This window comes from Hesperophylax consimilis, chromosome 22 (genome assembly GCF_061612785.1).
Source record: "Hesperophylax consimilis isolate HC1 chromosome 22, BYU_Hcon_1.0, whole genome shotgun sequence".
NCBI classification, from domain to species: domain Eukaryota; kingdom Metazoa; phylum Arthropoda; class Insecta; order Trichoptera; family Limnephilidae; genus Hesperophylax; species Hesperophylax consimilis.
Genome location: NC_142857.1, coordinates 3,139,865 through 3,162,365, shown reverse-complemented (window position 1 = coordinate 3,162,365; position 22,501 = coordinate 3,139,865). Strand labels below are relative to the sequence as shown.

The window sequence follows — 22,501 nt, the reverse complement described above, 5'->3', positions numbered from 1 at the left end:
CTTACTATCACGCCGTTCGCTGGGGTAGGCAAAGAGGACGAACCGCGAAACAACTTGGTCTTGTCATACATCGTCTCATACCTACTCTTCTATTATTCTGACTCTTGACATGGTCCGACTCGAGTACCTGATTCACTTGATTGTACCATGTCCTCCTCAGGCGTCAGTGACATCTGCTACCATTCACATTTGCGTCATATATTATCTTTACACTTCTTTTTTCGCCCGTTCGTTTTACATGCCCAAAACATCTAAGCGTCCCTTTCTAAGCTTTGTATTCTTTGCCGATCTCCACATTTCTCACACGATCTTACATGGTTTTTACCGCACACACATTTCTACAGCTTTCAGTCTACTTTAATCCTTCCTCTGTCAGTTCCTTGTTTCACTACCATTCATCAGGGTACCAGTACTCTATTGTGGACTGCTAATTTCGCTTCTTTGGACAATTTTTTGCTAGCGCCAACTGCGTTCAGTCTTCCATTAATATAAGTTACCTTCATTTACCCTACTTTTAATTTCTCTATCAGCCTTCACATCCCTCGTAATGTTTACATAATTGGTTAATAGTTGTTACATCAAAATAATAAGTGAAACGAAAAGTATACTACATGAAGTGTACTTAGATATATTTAAGACGAATGTTATCATTGTTATACATTGCTAGATGTTATCATTGTTTACATTTCATTATTAACCTCACTAGGACTAGCTTTTGTTGATGTTTATAGTTTATAACTTCATGATCGATCTCCATAAAATACTACATTTATAAAACCGCGCCCTCCAATTATGCATTAAAATAAAAGTATGTATAACCGCCACAAATTCTTAACATTTCGTATTATTAAAAAATGACCCTCGACAACCATTACGCCAGCAAAAATAATTCGCCAATTGTCATTTTTTTGCGGTGCGTCAAATATCGAGTTAAAATCATTAGCAAAACAGGTTTAAAATGAATTGCTGTGTTTGGTGTCATTAATTTGATCGATGCATTTATCAATGTTCTTGACGACAGCGAAAAAGCATGTTTTTTATAGTAAGTCATTACAATAAACAATAGATGTTGTCCAACTTTTCCGTTGACCTCTGTAGCTGCACGTAGAATGCTTGCTGATAAAAAATATTGCTAATTTATTAAGAATCTCTTCAAATTATACGTTATCCAGTTAAGAACGGGATTTCAGGCCCTCATCGAATGAATTGATAGGTTTCGTGATAAACTATTAATAAAATGATGTACACTAGAAATAAGAAAGTGGAATAAAACAGCTAAAACTTTGGTTAGACTATAATCTCTTGACATTCAATTCGAAAAAAACTAAATTTATACGATTTAGTGCGACAGAAGCGGGCCATTCCAAGGAATCATATAATATTTTGATACATAAATGCATTGATTCTACTCATCTACCTGTAATTGCTGTAAATTGGAATACAGACTAGACAAAAAATATACTATAAAAATGCATATTAGACAAATATCTTAGATGGGACGGACACATAGATCTAGTTGCCACAAAGGTTAGAAAGCTTACGTACATGTTTATGACAGTCAGAAATATCTTATCTAAAAAATAATTGAAACTCATCTATGATGCTATGTGTGGGTCACTTCTAGACTATGCATCCTTAGGTTGGGGTGGGTGTGCAAAAACTGTTTTGGAAAAATTAGCAAAAGCTCAAAAATCACTACTAAGGGTAATCCTCGAAAAACCATTTAGATATCATAGCGATGCACTATTTGAAGAATTTCGAGTTCTGGATGTTAGACATGAGAAGATTAATTTTAAACACCCATCAACAACGCCACCTCTACCCATCTATTAACCACTCTCACGACACCCACCACTCACGGAGAAATCCAATTGTACCACTCACAACTAAAACATATCTCGCTCAAAGACACTTCTCATTCTAAGGTCCAAAACTATACAACTTCATGCCTGATGCTTGGAAAAAGGAAAACACAGCTATTCTTCATAAATTGACCACTAATTGGTTTCATCAATTAGGTAGAAAGGAAATTGAACTTTTACTACACAAAAAAATTAAATCAAACACAAACCAAAAACAAACAACAAAAACTCCAACAAAAAATAAACCATGTAAAAGATACCTTTATGTTCTAATCTTTATCATTATGTGTATATATGTACCTACCTAGTACTTTTAAATTAGAATGCTATCCAAGCAGCAGTTAATCTTATGTTCAATTGAATATTTTATTTTATTCTATTTCTTCTCTTTGTTATTCATATTTACAAAATATGTTAGTAGGCTTAGGCACCAGTTAAAAGTACATATACTTTTTATTTCATTATTATTTTAATAGGTACTATACTTATCAAACAACTTATCAAAATGTTAATACTCATCCTAATTTGACTGTCCTAAAACGGGAATCATCCTAGTTGGGCAGTCAAAACATTTTTTAAATAATGTTTATAAATGTATAATCTTTTACTAAATAAAAAAATAAAAATAAAATAACAAAGATTTGTCATAATGTCGGAACACGTTACAAAGTATTAATAAAATAACAAAGATTTGTCATAATGTCGGAACAAGTGTGAACCTCACCTAACCTAACATTTTCACATTTCGTCATTAAATATTATTAAGAAAAACGCAGGTGCAAGAAAACGTGTCCCGAAATGATTACGAAGTTACTAAAAGTTTACCAGGAAGCGGCCTTCAGTCCCGTTTTTAACTGGTTTACCGATAATTTGAATAGATTTTTTAATGAATTAGCGATTGGTGACCAAACCTGAATTTTCACATAAAAAATAAAATAATAAATTGTGGCGTTTCTTTGGAAAAATTGCATAATTTCGTATTTTAATAATTTATGATTTTAAAAATGATAATTAAAAACATACTTTTTGCACGCGAGGTCTACTGTTCACGGAACTACTCATTTAAATAATGAGGAAAACGAAAAAAACGTACGTAAAGTCTTTAGGACAATTATTTGTTGATGAGATTTCTGAAAATGAAATAACCGTATTTTTATTAAATACTTGGCGCTGCTCTTTCTTGGCTCCACAATAATTCAAATTATTTAAATTATATTCATTCAAAAGCATGCAAAAGCTTATAAGATACGAATATGTATTTTGCATTTCATCATTGCTTGAAACATGAATGTAATGGTAAAGATCCTTGAAGGACGAAGGTAACACAATTAAAATACTACAATAAGCTGCCTTCTATGAAATAAATAAAGCTGTGGTAGTTGGAACAGCAAGTTAAAATAACTAAGGTATCCGAAAAAAATTACAATACTACACAATCTATTTAAATGCTATATCACTTAGCAATGTATATCGCTTCAAGTCTTTAATCGGAAGTATTGTACAAATAATAGGGAAGTTGTACGGAAATGTAAAGAATTCGGCCTTGCGCAAAGGGAAACGAAATAGGCGGTGTTAACCTTTGAGTGCGCAACCGATAAACTTACGTTTTTCAATACACACCGGACAGGGCAATGATCTGCCAACAAATAAATCACATCAAATCTTTTTATATGAGTTTTGGCTGATCATTTATATTAATTACGTTTTCATTGTATGTTATTACTTTTGTAATATATCACTATAAATTTTTATTGTAAGGATATTTTTTAATTGGATTCCGGCTCGAACAATGCTCATACCCGCATCCCAAATAGATAATTTTGGATTGTTTTAAAAAATAATCGATCGTTATTTAATACGTCATAGGAATGAAATTCACAGTGTATCTTTAAATGTAACTAAACCACTTTTCGAGAGACTTTTTCTCTATTTCAAACGAATCGTGTTTTATTATATATTTTCGCCATTTTTGCGTAATTATTATTGTTTTTTTTATATTTCCGCGCTCCTCTAATATTCGTATTAACATAAGACAACTTTACGCCAAAACTGCTCTCCTACACCTCATCCGTAATAATCTTCATCTTACAAATCAACCAAAAGCCATAATAAAAACCAGGTCCTCAATAAATAAAACACTGAACATTCCGATGACACACACGGACAAAGACACTTTTAATACTACGCAAACAAACTTTTTAACAGTATGCCCTTTTTTTAAAACAATTACTTACTACAAATATATCTACAAACTTTCTCAAAAAAGATATCGTAGCTTAGATAAAAAAACAAGATATTCACTTTATTAAAAAGATTATAATTCCAAACCAAACATAACCAAAACATAATAAATAAAATTAAAAATTACACATGTTTTTCAAGAATCATCCAAAAATACATACACTCACATAGAAATGTGTGTTTTTATGTTTCAATATATGTTTGTAAGAAAAACAAATTAAAAAAAAATAACTTTCTACTACAACACACTAATACCTGTCACTCTTAATCACAAACACGTTAACACCTCAGCACAGGTTCACACACAGTTTTACCTACAACAACCTATTTTCTTTATTTTTTTTACCTCTTTTCTGTACTACAATATAAACCACTGTAATCATTTGTAAAATGTGTATTCAAGAATAGACATAAATAAATAAAACTATTTTTCAAGCCTTAAGCAATCTATTATAACAATTCACGCTTTCCTTAAATTTGCGTTTGTCCAGAATGGAATACATATCAATACATGAACAAGTGTCATCTTAAGATAAATCATATCGTCGCATTAATTCGTAGACTGCGTAACTCCAAATTTTTCGAAAATACGTTTTTAATGCCATCTGGTGTTAAAATTAGACCCGCATCGACTAGTAAAACTGAAAAATTAAAAAAAAATTAACCTTTTAGATAAACACAAATTAGAAAACTGCGTAAAATTATGGTGCCATTTTTACTCGCGAATACTTCGTAACTCCTTAATTCAGTATTGGCCGGTGAGCCGTGCACGCTTGTTGTGTTTTTGACTGAGGAAATTTATTTACGGTGTAATAGTTTTACCGTGAAATTAACTGAGATAAGTTGATTAATCAATTTTGAACATTTTATAACCTTAATTTTAATTGTGAAGTCACGAATAGTGTTTTGTATCTGTAGTCTAAACTGACGTCTTCTGCACCGTGTGACGCTCTGCCGTAGCTCTCTTGTTTTATGTGCCTCTGCGGTTTCGTAAATACCTAATAGGTCCTTGTTCTGTGATTATCTCTTCTTCAAGGTCACCATCTCTTTGCAAATGGATCTCCTCCTGATGCATATCCGGATCCGGTTCTTCACTGTCCTCTTCAAACAAACCCAAAATATTTACGGTGGAACGTGCGGCAATTCCATCTCGTCTCTCCTCAGACACAGTCCGTTCTCTGTCAGGCATCTTCCGCGGGTCAAGCACATGTCTTGGTATGCCATCTACTTCGATGTTGTTGACTGAAGTAAGTCCTGTCACCCTTCCATGCACGATGTGCATCTCCCATCTACTGGTTTAACCGCAAGAAGATCGCCCACTTAGAGCTCAGTCAATACTTCCTCTTCTATATTCACTTGCGCAGAAGGGTGTCTCCACGAGTGTGAAGTGTGAACTATACTAGACAGCGCAATACCTCGATCATCCTGGCTTTTTGCAGCCAAAGATTGTACCGAAACACTGCCTGCAGGGGATTGCTTCCACTTCTGGCTGCAGTTCTCTTTATTGTTTGATGATGTCGTTCAACTATACCGTTTCCAGCTGGTCGGTATGCCGCGCAAAATCTTTGACGAACATTCCATCTCTTACACTTATCTGTAACACTGTAGGAACAAAATGCATTACCATTGTCCATGAGAACTACTTTGGGCGGGCCTCTTTCCCGAAACACTTCTTACAAATGTCTGATAATCGAAGCTGCATTATCTGACTCGATTTCCCGCCACACGGCAAATCTACTTGGACCGCAATCGATAAATGTGAGTAAACATTTCCTACCGAAATGAGTAACATCAACTGCCAAGCGACTCCAGGTTGTCACAACATTAAGATTACCCGCTTCATGGGATGATGGTGGAGGGTCAATTGTCCTGCATTGTACGCAGGAACGCACGCATCTATCGACGTCCTTTCTTCTCGCCTCGGGATCGACCAGCCGGGCAAGATGAAGCGTTCACTTTACTCCAAAGTGATGCTGAGCATGAAGAGTTTCTACGCTTAAAGCACATGTTTGCTCACCAGTTCCACTTTCAAGTCTCTCCCACCTATCTTCACACTCTGAGGAGTCTCTTTCACAACGTTTCCTGTCATGGCTACTCTTTGCCCGGGTCTTTCAAACTCTAGTTAGTACATCAGTTTTATTTCTACAGGACAACAAGGGTGATCGACAATGTCAGATCAAATTCTTCTACAATCTCCTTCATCAACTCCAAGCGTCACTTAACGATCATCTCTGACACGACTACTCCCGGTCAGTGTAGATCTCACCCAGCACAAAACCGTCGCCGAATCTGTAATGATCTCCAGAGTTTGAAGATTTCACTTGAGAGTCAGATTTAATCCTTTAAGGAAGGAAAAGTACCAGCATTTACAAGACTTAAAACAGACATTAGAAAAGGATTACCACTCCTTTAACGATAACCTTCCGCATCATTAAAATGCATCTAAATAGACTGCCTCGACATACACATACATTGTTGTGTTTTATTTTGTAAATGTAAAATTCCTATCTCCCAAATTTTCCGCTAGGTTGTTCATAAAACTGTTCGCAGAAAAGTATGTATCTTTTGTAAAATGCGTATCTCCATTCTCGGTTTTTACGTAAACTTCCTAACTCCGATTTGAAATAGAAAGCCTTAACTTACAAAAGTTTAATGATTGAAAATAAATTTCCAAATATATTATATGTTCGAAACATAAATAAAAAGAATAAGCCGTCTTTCATTTTTTTTCACTACGAGGTTTTTTGTGCCTCCTGTAAAATTTTACATTTGGGAGTTACGCATTCTACGAATTAATGCGACGATATTAAATTTCCGAGATCCATTGCAAAGTCTCATTATATATACCAATATAATGGTTTATTAAATTTCTCACGTAAATAAAACAGGTCCGAGAATTCAATTATTTTAATTCCCCACGTGCCTCTAAACTGGTTTTGTGATATTTCTCTATCCATAACGGTATTCATCATACATATGAAAGTGCATGTGAATAATTTCAAGTATGAATTTGATAACAGAGTTGTTGAACCGCTAACGTCATATCAAACTACCCCCCACTCACCTTTTCACGAAGGCTTCGATTAGTATAAAGCCTTTGGAATATCATTATTCTAATCACAAGCAGTTTTCCTCTCAGAAAAGGCTCATACAAGACTATCAACATGAACGCTATTGTAAGTTTCAAAGCCATGGATTTATTTGCATTCTATAGTAAAAAAAATAAGAATTTCTCTTTCATGTAATACAACTAATGATATTTTCAACTCATAGATCTTCACTTTCCTGTGCGCGGAAGGTATTCTTGAAAATGATAATATTCTTGAAGACACAAGACTAATTATACTAATGACTTTTTCTCAAATTTCAGATCTTCACTTTCCTGTGCGTGGGAGCCGTGGTCTCCGCTAACTACATCAGCCATGATGAGGGACAATGGAAGGGAGAGGGTCTGGCCGAGAGCCAGGACAATGGACAGTACGACCATGGATATGGTGCCTACAACGGTGCCTCCAACTACGCTGGAGCCTACTCCGGAGCTTACGCTCATGGAGCCGCCCCCATCGGTCATGACGGACGTGTCGTAGACACCCCCGAAGTTGCCCACGCTAAGGCCGCACACAATGCCGCTGTTGCCGCCGCTTCCAACGGTGCCGTCCATGGAGCTTACAACGGTGCCTACAACGGTGCTTACGCTGCCCCCACCTACAACGGTGAAGATGGACAGTGGAAGGGAGAAGGTCTGGTCGAAAGCCAGGATAACGGTCACTACAACAACGGATACAACGGTGCCTCCGCCTACGCTGGAGCTTACTCTGGAGCTTACGCTCATGGAGCCGCCCCCATCGGTCAAGATGGACGTGTCGTAGATACCCCTGAAGTTGCCCACGCTAAGGCGGCCCACAACGCCGCTGTTGCCGCCGCTTCCAGCGGTGCCGCCCATGGAGCTTACAACGGTGCCTACAACGGTGCTTATGCCGCCCCTGCCGTCCATGGATCTTACGCTCATGGAGCCGCCCCTCTGGGACATGATGGACGTGTAGTAGACACCCCCGAGGTAGCTCACGCCAAGGCCGCCCACCAAGCCGCTGTTGCCGCCGCCCACACTGCCGCCCACTACTAAAAATCTTCATGTTCTAGTGAATGATTCGAATTAGACCTCAAAATACCATCTGAAAAAGTCTAACGTTTGATGTGATTGTAGTTGTATATAATGTAATTTAGTGTTTTTATCCGTATCTAAAATTATTAATGTGTGATAAATAAATGTTGTACGAAAAATTATTTCATTCTTTTTTTTAAACTCACTCCGTACTTTCACTTTTATTTCAGCTTCCTAAGATATGTATTATTTTATATCGGTTCGTTTTATGCAAAGTTGTTCCACAAACAAAGTTGAACGCTAACAGCCTTACCAACAAATAAATCACTTCACAACCGTTTAACGGTGTTTCTGTTACACATCGTATAAAGAGTGTAAAAGTTTAGATTCGAGATGACACTAAAGCTGGCAGTCAACAATGTTTTTTGGAATCTAGCAATGAATTTATTCATGCGAGTTATGAGATTCTTTAACTGCTGAAACCGTAGGTGACAGGTGTTTTTATCAATTTATGTAATATCTTCATAAGTGGTGCTTTTGTTCACAAAATGGTCATTTTTTTACATTTTATTAATTTAAAAATAAAATTTACAGTTCTTAACATTTATTGTGTAATTTAACTCGCCATGCTAGCGATGCCCCTATGTTATGGCGGGTGAAGTTAACAGAATTAAAATTTTCACAATATGCTTAGTAAAAATCGACTTATTAAAGTGAATATCTTCAAAACGTATACAAAAGCCAAATACGTTTCAACGGGAGTCCCACAGGAGGCAATTATCAGACCAACCTTATAAATAATATTTATTTCAATCATGAATTAAATATTCACCTTTGTTATACATTGATGAGGGCCTTATAAAACATTAAAAAAAAAAAATTAATGCATATACAATCTCCACATGCCAAATATACCATCACACCTATAATGAAGTCATGTGCTTTTGAATGTATACACAATTTAACACAGCCCTGTAAATGTGGAATCTTTGAACTGGTAACAACGTATGTATTTTTGGGGATAATTGTAGACACGTACATGAAATAGGATGCGCACGTAGTTAATATTTGTAAGTTTTTACGAGCTATTGCGGGGTGAAATTACAAAATCAAATATTTCATGCCTATAAATACGTTAAAAATAATCTATTTGTCACTATCGAAATCTACTCAGATATGGAATAACGTCCTGGGGAAACTCAAGACGTGCAATACAAATATATATTACATTCAAATATACAAAACTCTATGACTAAGCTTTTGGTAAGAAAAAGTATTTATGCACAAAGATATTAAATTGTTATTTGAATCGGTTAATATATAACCTATTTGAGGGATATTATAGTTTAAAATTGTGTGATAAAATTTATTATCGGATTCCAAAAAAAAAAGGTTGATTACATCCACAACACAAAATTGTAAAATTTGGAGGAAGAGGTTGTTAACAAATTCACGGACGCGGTCTTTGTAGATATAAATCATTGTATTTCAAAAAGGAAATAAGATACGTACATGTTTTTATAACCGTATTCGTTAAATCGAGAATCATGAAAAGAAAAAAAACAAATGAATACAATAAACTACAATCGAAATATCGTCATTTTGCATCGAGCAGCCGTCAAAATGACGGCTACAGTCTTTCTAGTGTTAACTGTCTGTCTACCAACTTCTTTCAGCTAACTATACGGAGCCAGTGGGACTATGGTATCAAAAATGGGGGATAAGTTCTATTGTTAATGAGAGTGTGGAGGGAAAGGAAATGTTGAAGAAGAAGATTGGGTAGTAGGCAAAAGGGTATTCAGAACTGATCGGCTAAAGCCATTTCAACTACCATACTAAAAAAGGCTGGGTAAATAATTATAACATAACACTTGTACAGCGCAGTTTAGTGCTATTCCACATCAAATTAACAATAAAAAACTTTAAAATAAATATTTTAATATTCTATTGTCATATTCTTCCAATTATTCCAACAAAAATTATCTTTACATAATATTAATCAAATAAGATGACATCAAAAATGTACAGTATATACAAAATAATGATAAGAGAAAAAATAATTAACAATAACAGTGCTTTTATGGAACAAGAAAAAACAATATAATATAAAACAAAATGAACATCACTTCAGAAGTAAAAACATTCTGAGTAGACATTAAACCTAAAATCACAATAGAGAAGAAAACTGTAACCAAACAATTATATTATCGGTTTACAAATTAAAAATGAAAGGGTTATTTAACAATGACCAATTCCAAGATTAGTTAACAATTACCAAAGAGTTAACAAAGATCAATACCAGGGTCATTTAAAAATTAGCAATACCAGGGTTAGTTAAAAATTTCAAATTCCAGAGTTAGTAAAAAATTACCACTACCATGGTGAGTATCCAATTACCACTACCATGGTGAGTATCCAATTACCAATACCAGGGTTAGTTAACAGTTACCAGTACTAGGGTAAGTAAACAGCTACCATTACGAAGATTAAATAACAATAACCAAACAAGAGTTAGTTAACAACTACCAAAACTAGGGTTAGTTCGGTAAGTAGGGAGAAACTGCTATAAAATAATCTTTTCGTTGTTGGGTTAGCTGGAAGAAATAGGATGTAACCTATAAGTTATACCCTTTGTACTCTTTTTGTGCAATAAATATTTTTTATAAAGCGTTTTTTGTCCACTCTTACGTTTCGTCTATTATAATTAATTTTTTTAAATTGTGAAGTGCAAATTTATTTATTTTATTTATTTATTCATTTAAATTTACACACAGTACAATATGTTATATACAAGATATAATTAAAATATTTTGTGATTATTGATTATTGTACCTTATCAGGTCGAAATTATTGGTTCCTAACTAGGCGAATTCCCCGTTCCAAGAAACCAAAAAATATGTGAAAGTAAGTGTGTGATTTGTCTATGTCTATAATATATCTCATTAATGTTTTAATTTGTGATGTTTAATCGTTACAATCTTATGATAGAGTCGAACTTGAGCTGTTGTGTATGTTTCAATTGTGTATGAGCAATAATTAGAATAATGGGAAATATATATATATAGTGTGTGATTAGTCTATGTCTATTTATTACGTGACGTTTTTTAAAATTTTTTCACATTCTCCTCTGCCCAGTACAATCAACCATTTAGTTATTATTGGGCCTATGTATGAAATATTACAAGTTTTTATGTTTAATTCAGGGAGGATTTTGTTGTAGAATTTAGGTCCCAAGTATGTGTGTGTCCTTTGGTACTTTGCCGTATTGCTTGTTGGGATCATAAGGTCATTTCTGGTGTGGCTTCTTGTGATGTGTTTATAATCAATTTTATTAATATTGTCTAGATTTTTATGTAAATGGATAATAACCTTTTTTATATAGTTTTGACGAACATCAAGTACATTAAATTGTTTAAAGAGCTCATCGCTAGAGAACCTATATGGTTTGCGCATTATGACTTTAATTATTGATTTCTGGGCCTTCATAAGCGGATCTAGAATTGATCTTCCTGATGCTCCCCAGCCAATGCAACCATACATTAAGAGGGGGTTGCACAGTCCGAAATATATTTTTCTTAGATCTACTTGTCTAATTATGTTTCGCACTGCAAATAAAATGTGAGTAATTTTTCTTACCCTAGTTGTAAGATTGTCAATGTGATAATTCCACTTAAGATGATTGTCTATTATAACACCTAGGTACTTGATGTTTTTCACACATTCAAGATCTTCACAATTGCATTTAGGTTCAGTATTATAGGATTTACAGTCATGATTATGTGTTTTTATTGTGTGTGTTGTACTAGGTTGTCCCTTTATGGTTGAGCTGAATCTCATGTATTTGGTTTTAGAAGTGTTCAGTGTTAGTAGATTTAAAATTGCTTGAAATATTATTATATTATTATAGTAGGCAAGAAAAAAAGATTTTCATGTAAGCAAGGGAAAATGTAAATCTTGCTGATAATTTAATCGACTTCTCTCTGCGAAAAACGGCTTTCGAATGCAATATTAATATTACGAAATTTCATGCGGCTGTGAAATTATATCCGTTCTAATATCTAATATTTCAAGAGCGAGCCAATCATAACATTTAGCGAAGCCTCACAAAAAAAAGTTGAATGCCCCCCTCCCAACCAAGGATATGCACAAGGAAGAAAGTTTTCGGTTAGTATAAAACCTCCGCGTGGACTTCAATCTAATCACAAGCAGTTTTCAGCTCAGAAAAGGCTCACACAAGACTATCAACATGAACGCTATTGTAAGTTTAGAACTCAAAGTTAATAGAAAATAAAAATATTCTTCATAATAATAATATTCTTGAAAACTGAAGACACAAAACTGATTATACTAATGACTTTTTATCGAATTTTAGATCTTCACTTTCCTGTGCGTGGGAGCCGTGGTCTCCGCTAACTACATCAGCCATGATGAGGGACAATGGAAGGGAGAGGGTCTGGCCGAGAGCCAGGACAATGGACAGTACGACCATGGATATGGTGCCTACAACGGTGCCTCCAACTACGCTGGAGCCTACTCCGGAGCTTACGCTCATGGAGCCGCCCCCATCGGAATCGACGGACGTGTCGTAGATACCCCTGAAGTTGCCCACGCTAAGGCCGCCCACAACGCCGCTGTAGCCGCCGCTTCCAGCGGTGCCGCCCATGGAGCTTACAACGGTGCCTACAACGGTGCATACGCCGCCCCCGCTTACAACGGTGAAGAAGGACAGTGGAAGGGAGAAGGTCTGGCTGAAAGCCAGGACAACGGTCACTACAACAATGGATACAACGGTGCCTCCGCCTACGCTGGAGCTTACTCTGGAGCCTACGCTCATGGAGCCGCCCCCATCGGTCAAGACGGACGTGTCGTAGATACCCCTGAAGTTGCCCACGCTAAGGCCGCTCACAACGCCGCTGTTGCCGCTGCTTCCAGCGGTGCCGCCCATGGAGCTTACAACGGTGCCTACAACGGTGCTTACGCCGCCCCTGCCCTTCACGGAGCTTATGCCGCCCCTGCCGTCCATGGATCTTACGCTCATGGAGCCGCCCCTCTGGGACATGATGGACGTGTAGTAGACACCCCTGAGGTAGCTCACGCCAAGGCCGCCCACCAAGCCGCTGTTGCCGCCGCCCACTCTGCCGCCCACTACTAACAATCTTCAGGTTTTAATGAATGATTCCATATGTTTTCATATTAACAGTGTTTTATGCTTACCTATAATATGTGATAGTAGTTGTATGTTAGTTCTATTTTTTTAACATTTTTTTCAAAATTGTTTTCATTCATTGTTTGTTGAAAATATTGTTATTTATGATTTCTTTCGACCAAATTCACCGTTGAACATAATAAATCTGATGGTTCTTTAATTTATTTCAATGTTTTTACTATACCCAACTCCGAATCTTAAGTCACCTCTCTTTGACTCGCCAATTGATAAATAAATCACTAACTTAACAGTATTTAGCCACAAAAGCTTATTATCATATTATTATATTCTTATATAGAGCCAATGTTGTCATTTTTGGGAAACATGTCACAAATTCAAGGAAGAAGATAATACTAAAAATCTAAACGAAACATCAAACAGAACAAGACACAGAAAACTAAAAAAACATTACGTTCTCAAATAAAAACCTAGCTTTAAAATATCTTTGAAATATCGTCATGATATCGACAAATATAACGTTTAATTAATTGGTGTGAGTTGTTGAACCGCTAACGTTATTCCAAACTACCACCATTCTCACCTTCTCACGAAGGCTTCGATTAGAATAAAACCTTTGCAAAATCGTTTTTCTAATTAAAAACAGTTTCCTCTCAGAAAAGGCTCTCACCAGACTAACAACATGAAAGCTATTGTCAGTTAAGAACCGGAGGATTTATTCTGGGTTCGATTCCTAGTTGTGACCGTAAACATTTTATTTGTCTTGTTCTGTTTCATGTTTCGTTTAGATTTATGAGATTAATTTTCTTCTTTAATAACTTTTCTAAAAAAAAAGTGTACGTCAACTTTTAATTATTTTTTTTATTTACAGTACCATAACTTAATTATTTTTATTCAGTACAGGTTATTATAAAAAATTGAAAAATGTTTGTCCAACTAGCAGGAATTTTCGTTATACGGGAGACAAAATTGAAATTAATTCACATACATATTTTGTACAGCTTAAGATTTAAAAAAAAAATGAAAGAAAGGCAAAGGAGAAAAAGAATGAAAAATCGAAATAGTTTAAAACTTAAAGAGTTAATGTTTGATTCCCAAACTTATTAAAAAAATAATAATATAAAATAAAGGATACCTACACCTACTAATTCATGAAGAGTTAATACATAAAGATTGGAAACTGATGGTTGCATTGCATGTTTGGTAGAACAAAAGAGAATTTGAATACATTATTTTGTAATGTGAGCCTCAGTACAATATTCCCCATTGTTCTATATTCCCCATTTTACAATATTCCCCATTGTACAATTTTCCCCACTGTACAATATTCCCCATTGTACAATATTCCCCATTGTAATTGTAACGGACGTACTGCTCCGGGCTCAGACGCGGTTGCCCCATATTAAAATTTGCTATTTGCCCTGTTGTTAAATTGAACAAACTGTCCGAAATATGAATAATGTAAAATTTAAATGTATGTAAAATGATGTAAAAAGTATTTGAGATCTTGTTATAAATAAAACGTCAGAGCTGGGCTATAGGAATACGGGCAGAGAGTGAGAGCTGGTGAAATAAAATGAGATATAATTCGGGCACGATTATGAAAATCGTGCCTAAACGCAGTGGGAACGTTCGGCCACGGCCCAAAGCAAGCGGCCGTGCGCCGTCATAGCGTTACAAATGACCGGTGGTACGCCGTCATTACGTCCCACGGGCACGGTTCTGAGGATCGTGCCCAAACAAAGGAAAGCCGTGGTCACGTTCGACCACGGCCCGAAATTACCGGCCGAGCGGCGGTAAACGGGCCGGCGGGGCGTCGCCATTGCGTCACAACACGGCTCTCGATTCCTAGAATCAAAGAGAAAGCGAGAGCCGTGTGAGCGTGGGGCCACCGCCGGCGGCCTATAAAACGGGCACAAACCCCTTAGAAAGGGGAGATAGCCAGCAACCATCACCAGCTCTACAACTCTCTCTCTGCTCTGCCCTCTACCTCGCTCCGACTTCTGCCTCTGCTCGCCTTCTTTTACTCTGACCCCCGCCTCATCCTGGACCACGGACTTGCCTACCCCTTTGTACCAGACCCGGGATCAGCATCAAAAACAAGCGATTGGACCAGCTCTACAGCGGCTTCAGAGATGGCCTCGTTCTACTCCCCCACGCCACTGAAGGACGACATCTTCCGCCTCCACAGATTGGAATCACCGGCCCATTTACAGTCTTATGTATCTCACTTCTGTCTGATACAGTACTAATTGAATCATTATGACAACAACACCAACCACAAAATTTGGATGTTTCACAAATATTTGGTGATATTTTGTTTTTTTTGTTTGTTTTACATTTGACAAGTCTCCGTTAATGCGAATCTTAATGCTAAATCACTATTTTGATTAAATTTTATAACGAATTGGTGAACATTATGAATACCAAAAATATGCTTTAGAGAAATTGAATTTTCTTATCGTTTCGCTTGGGTATAATACAAATAAAATTATAATTTACTGAATAAAAAATATAAATGTAAACTACTAACAAATTTTTTTTCAATAGAAATGAAACAACTTATAAAAATACAGTATTATAGCTAAGATTATCTGTGACAGTTTCACTTGATTAACTTTTTTGCTATCTTATAAAATTATTTACAAAATAAATAAAAACCAGTTTGGTGCTTGAAATCGAACGTTTCTGGACTCCGTTTGTCAAGCGATTTTAATGCCCATTATCTACAAGGTATACCAAGAATAAATATATATTTTTGGCTTGTAGATTCCTCTTAAACGCTAATTCAAGGTCCGTTTCAGTTAACATGACGGTTTTGCTTTTCTGCTGATCAAAAATTGTTTATGATCACAATCGGACCTAGAATCGGCGTTTGGTGGTATCTTTCAAATTAAAAAAAATGGTCCTGTTTCGCCTTTTGATGACAAACAAATTCCAATTTCTGTAAATCAACCCAACCTTAGAGTTCTGGGTAACATAACCTAAACTAACCCAACCTTAGAGTTCTGGGTATCTAGCACGCTAGATAGATGAAACTCTATATCAGTAACATAATTATGAAATCCGTAATCTTTGGTAGGTTAGCGATATTTGCGAGCACGGTCAGAAAACGATTCTGACAGTCGGTAGACATACACGTCGCTTTTAGCGCGGCCTTCAAGGTGCCAGATATGTTTTCAATATGCACGGCTTACAAAATAAACGGCTTATTAATGAATGGAGGTGAAACTAACCAAGCTTTTAGAACTGAATGAAATCATATACAAGATCCATAGACTTAATTGACTCATGTAAGATTCCATAACAGATTCTGTTCCAGCTTCGAAAAACAATTTTTTTTAGTTATGACTAATGACTTCGTGAATTAAATACATGTCAAAAAACATGTCCATAACAGATTCTGTTCAAGCTTCGAAAAACAAATTTTGTTAGTTATGACTAATGACTTCGTGAATCAAATACATGTCAAAAAGTACATTCGAACTTGGGAATGTTATAAATAATTCTCTTCTAATTCGACATTGTCAATTTTATAGTATTTTTTACTTTTACGTGGCCGTCTGGCGTTTAGGAATGTAAATTCCTAGAGAGATTCGCCAGTGTTCCCATATCGATTTCCTATTTATTACGTTAAATATTATTAAATTGTATAATAGGAGTCACAGCACACGTTCAGCCCTTAAATTATATTAAGTATTGTATCTAATAAACTGACATTAAAAACAAATATATCGTTCTAGCTATCAATAGCGCTACCGTGCTCATAAAATTGGTATGATATCATCGATAGTTAAGTCTATTGATCCGATACTGTAAAGTTATCGATTTAACTGTGCTAGACCCCCAGGTCGCCTTTGGGTAACCGATATCCTCAAGGATACCAAGGATACAATATTTTTTTCATAGCGTACATTGTCGATCTGTCACAATAAAAGTTCAATTGTTTTTTGAATTCCGTAGTTTTTATTGATGAGGAGAGTTTGTGAAAAAACCCCATAGATCACAGGGGAGATATTTTATAATCTGCAACGTGCCGCAAACATACTCAATGTAATTTTGAATTAATTAATTTTTAAATTAGATTTTAAAAATATACTGCGCACTACATGATTTGAACGCGAAACCTCCGGATTGCTAATCGCGACAATACCCCTCGACCACGGAGGCAATAAAGTTTTCGTAGCTTCATTGCATTCATAAACTGGCACTTTGCCAATCACACATAGAATACGGAATTTTAGCTTGGGGTAATACTTCTTCTAGTGCCCTCGACCCCATTATTAAAGCATAAAAATTAATCGTAAAAATAATTCTCAAACTTCCTCTTTCTACCAGCACTGATACTTTCTTTGATACTATCGTTATGGAAATAAAACAGATCTTTGCAAGATCCATCTTGATTAATTTACACCAAAACAGCAAAACTCTGTACAAACAAACTCAAACGATACACAATACCCGAGCCAAAAACAAAGTACTTCTGCAAACTCCTTTTGCTAAAACCACCTTTTTGCAAAGACATTTTAAATACACAGCTTGCAAACTATACAATAACTACCAGCCACAATTAAACAAACAGAGTCAATGACCAAATTCAAACATGAAATAAAGAAATGGATAACAAGTATTGGGCGTCCAACTATCGCAAACATCTGTAAACCAAATTACACGTAAAGAATAACAACAATTCACCTACAAAATAAAATATTAGAATCAATAATTTTATAAAAGCCCCTTTGTAACCATGTCCTCCAACTAAATGCATTTATTTTTCATATACATTTATAATATTGTCATCCCTTTACCTACACTTTCTATTATCTCTCTATTGTCTCCATGGTTTAAAGTGTATACAACTTTATAATTTGTATTTGGATTTAGTTATGCATGTAAATATTCTTTAAGTATCTGAATACGTCTGTCTTAACACAGGTGTTCCCTTGTGAGACAGATGTCGAAAAATACACGTAAAAAACTTTATATTGATAAAAAAATAAAATAGAAAATAAACCTCTGTTAGCCGGTCAGTGTGATGTCAAAGCTTAAAGCTCCTTAAATCCTGAGCTGAAACAAATATTCAAAAATATTTACTGTTTTTTCGGTCAAAGGAATTATTATATTGATTGATTTTTCGGGTTATAACGCCAATATCTGCCAGAAGATAGTAAATGTAAGACTATCTGAAACGTTCCCTAAAGAAAAAGGTATCGCACCACGGCATATTGCCCTAAAATCTATAACTATAAAACAAATAAGCTTTATTTAATAACTAACGCGAACTAGCAAGAACCTGCTGCCTTCTAAATAATTTCTAAGAAAAAACAACAAGTTTTTGTTTCTTGGCAATGAAATCAAATTTCAAGTTCACATTGCATACCTAATTATATTTAAACAACTACCTGCTTACACTATGAAAAAATATCATGTACCGTTACACTTGACGCCCACTCCTACCCAAGAATTAGCTCAAGGAAGAAAGTTAACGGATAGTATAAAACCACCGCGTGAACTTCAAATTAATCACAAGCAGTTTTCCTCTCAGAAAAGGCTCACACAAGACTATCAACATGAACGCTATTGTAAGTAAACAATCCAAGGATTTATTTGCATACGATAAAGAGATATAAGTTTTCATTAAGAATATCACTATCATCTCATAAAACTAATAATTTTTTCTAATTACAGATCTTCACTTTCCTGTGCGTGGGAGCCGTTGTCTCCGCTAACTACATCAGCAATGATGAGGGACAATGGAAGGGAGAGGGTCTGGCCGAGAGCCAGGACAACGGACAGTACGACCATGGTTATGGTGCATATAACGGTGCATCAAACTACGCTGGCGCCTATTCCGGAGCTTACGCCCATGGAGCCGCCCCCATCGGTCATGATGGACGTGTCGTAGACACCCCCGAAGTTGCCCACGCTAAGGCCGCTCACAACGCCGCTGTTGCCGCCGCTTCCAGCGGTGCTGCCCATGGAGCTTACAACGGTGCCTACAACGGTGCTTACGCCGCCCCCGCCTACAACGGTGAAGATGGACAGTGGAAGGGAGAAGGTCTGGCCGAAAGCCAGGACAACGGTCACTACAACAATGGATACAACGGTGCCTCCGCCTACGCTGGAGCTTACTCCGGAGCTTACGCTCATGGAGCCGCCCCCATCGGTCAAGACGGACGTGTCGTAGATACCCCTGAAGTTGCCCACGCTAAGGCCGCCCACAACGCCGCTGTTGCCGCCGCTTCCAGCGGTGCCGCCCATGGAGCTTACAGGAGTGCCTACAACGGTGCTTACGCCGCCCCCGCCCTCCAGGGAGCATACGCTCATGGAGCCGCTCCTCTGGGACATGATGGACGTGTAGTAGACACCCCCGAGGTAGCTCACGCCAAGGCCGCCCATCAAGCCGCTGTTGCCGCCGCCCACACTGCCGCCCACTACTAAAAATCTTCACGTTCTAGTGGATGTTTTAAATAAGTCGTTTGATGTGATATTAATTGTATAAAAATTTTATTTTTATTCTCACCATATCTTTATTACAAAATCACTGTTGAATAAATATGGTTCATAACGTTATTTATTTTGTTTGATTGTGTATTATTATTACTTTGGCAATGGTCAAGTCTAATAGAGTTCAATTTTTCCCTAATTCAAACCATTGAAAAGAAAGTCTGTTTAGTGCAATCTCTATATGAAAATAAATCTCACTCAACTCAAATACCAAGACTTTAACCATAGTGAAAAAATATTACAAATATATATTTCATTGCATTAGCTTGCATATTTCTAATTTATTTGAATTGAATTTATGCAATTTTATATATTTATCAATGGTTTAAACTATTTAACCCCTATCGTTCGTCTGGCTACATTTGCAGTCCAGAGAAATAATGACAACCTTGACGTGCACTGCAGTGTGCAGCGTGTAAATTAAGTTTCAAATGTTTTGGATGTATTTCATTACTGCCAATGAGAAATCCAAAATAAAATAGATGACAATGTAGAAGTTTGTCTATTATTTCTTTTAAAATTTTGAATATTAGATTTGGATTTGAGAAATTTTCTAAATTTCATCCGTAACTTTGTAATTTCAGTAAAATTGTTTTACTTATTTTAATTAAGTTTCAAATGTTTTGGATGTATTTCATTACTGCCAATGAGAAATCCAAAATAAAATAGATGACAATGTAGAAGTTTGTCTATTATTTCTTTTAAAATTTTGAATATTAGATTTGGATTTGAGAAATTTTCTAAATTTCATCCGTAACTTTGTAATTTCAGTAAAATTGTTTTACTTATTCAATTGTTTTACTTATTCAAAATATATTGAATTTCTAACTGTAGTCCCTTAATTTGCCCGAGTTTTTTGCAGAGTTTTTAGAAATCAGGTGTAAACAGTAATATTCCTCTTATTTTGAACGTCAAGTGTGCAAAATTTCATCGAGGATCAAAATTTTGCTTTAAGGGCTGCGAAACGGGGATGGGGGTAATTTTTAGAAATTGCATATAGACAGTGATCTTCCTCTTGTTTTGAATTATTTTCGAATACATTCATTGCAATCTCGGAATAAAGCTAGATTTATATCAAAATCAAACTTCCAATATACTCTCTTCGATATACAGGATGTTAAGGGACGTACTTTGACTTATTTTAATCGGTGATTCCTGCCATAATTTGGAGTACAAAATGTTAACAAAGTTTTAATCTCTGGTGAAATTTGGTGGCAAACTTTTTTCCTCATGTCGTCGCCTTGACCCTAACTATACAATACCTGATTTTTAATGTTTTTGATTTTCAAGTACGCACCTAACCACCCTGTATATAAAAGGGAGATATTAAATGAATTTATTAATTTAAAAACAATTAAATCATTTTGTCAGTATTGTCGTGGTGAAAAAACATCATTTCAGTAATGTATACGGTAAACACGAAACTGATAAAAAGTTCTTCCGAAGTAATAACTAGTAAGTAATATTTTTGAAAAACAAAGCTGAAACATAATATTTCAATGTTAAAAATAAGTTAAGGGATCTAAAACACGTGGTGCCTCAGCATTTTTGGTTTGAAAATACATATTTCACGGTTTGCTGTATAAATTATTTACGAATATTATAAATTTAATAATGTTCATTTGGGCTATTTTTAAAAGCATAAGGCCCCGTAGTAAGCGTTCAAAAATGGTTTGAAAGGGAGATGTGTAAATACGATTATTAGGAGCGCGCTAATATTAAAAACGATAACGATTAAGCGAAAATGTTTAATAAAACACAACTCGTTTGAAAGAGAGCCAAAATTTCTCGATAAAATGATTTATTTTCATTTAAAGTTACGCTTTAAATTATTTCATGCCTTTAAAATATTTAATAGCACAACACAATGTGTTTTTAATAATTTTCAATGCTTAGTTTACGGTTTTTTTTTCCTATAGAGGGAATTTCAAATAATTATCGTTTCGGCATAACAAATGTGTAGATATTATCTTAAGACAAAGCTTAGTGCTAAATCACTACTTTGATTAATTTTTATAACGAATTGGTGTATATTATGAATACTAAAAAATATGCTTTAAGTAAATTGAAGGTTTTCCTAACGTTTCGTTTGAGTAGAATACAAATAAAAAGATAAATTACTCAATAAAAAAATTAACTGTAAACTAAAAAAAATAATATTTTTTCAACAGTAATGTATGAACGCGTAAAGGAAACAACTTTAAAAAAATACAGTATTATAGCCAAGATTATCAGTGACAGTTTTACTTGATTAACTTTTTTGCTTTCTTATAAAATTATTTACAAAATAAATAAAAACCAGTTTTGTGCTTGAAATCGAACGTTTCTAGACACCGTTTGTCAAGCGATTTGAATGTTATTTTAATTTACCTACAATATAAGGTATACCAAGAATAAACATATTTTTGGCAAGTAGCTTCCTCTTAAAAAATAAAATATATTTGTTTCGGAACTAAATAACTTAAAGAGTTAAAGGGAAACTTGCTATAAATCGGTAGAAATTGGGAATGCGGGGTTGATTAAATGCATCAAGCTCACCACCAACGCATCTTATAAAAATGTCGTAAATGATTGAAGATTGCTAACTAACTAACTAATTAACTAACCATCACGCCGTTTCCCCGC

At 35.5% G+C, this 22,501-nt stretch overlaps 2 protein-coding genes across 3 annotated transcripts in view; both read left to right on the top strand.

Moving 5' to 3' along the window:
* Positions 1-8,226, top strand: part of LOC149412660 (uncharacterized) — a 320,577-nt gene extending 312,351 nt beyond the window's left edge. The window contains exons 1-2 of one of the 2 annotated variants that reach the window (XM_089645567.1): positions 7,241-7,279; positions 7,474-8,226. In XM_089645567.1, the coding sequence (XP_089501693.1) occupies positions 7,268-7,279; positions 7,474-8,226 (765 nt within the window). In that variant the 5' untranslated portion in view covers positions 7,241-7,267. Of the gene's footprint in view, positions 1-7,240; positions 7,280-7,473 lie in introns of those variants that run through there. The other variant, XM_089645566.1, reaches the window with a different exon arrangement.
* Positions 8,227-12,451: 4,225 nt separating this feature from the next.
* On the top strand, positions 12,452-19,810 carry LOC149412659 (uncharacterized). The gene is made up of 3 exons (XM_089645395.1): positions 12,452-12,463; positions 12,578-13,342; positions 19,118-19,810. Exons 1-3 carry the CDS (start codon positions 12,452-12,454, stop codon positions 19,808-19,810), a joined length of 1,470 nt encoding a protein of 489 aa, XP_089501521.1.
* Positions 19,811-22,501: the final 2,691 nt, after the last annotated feature.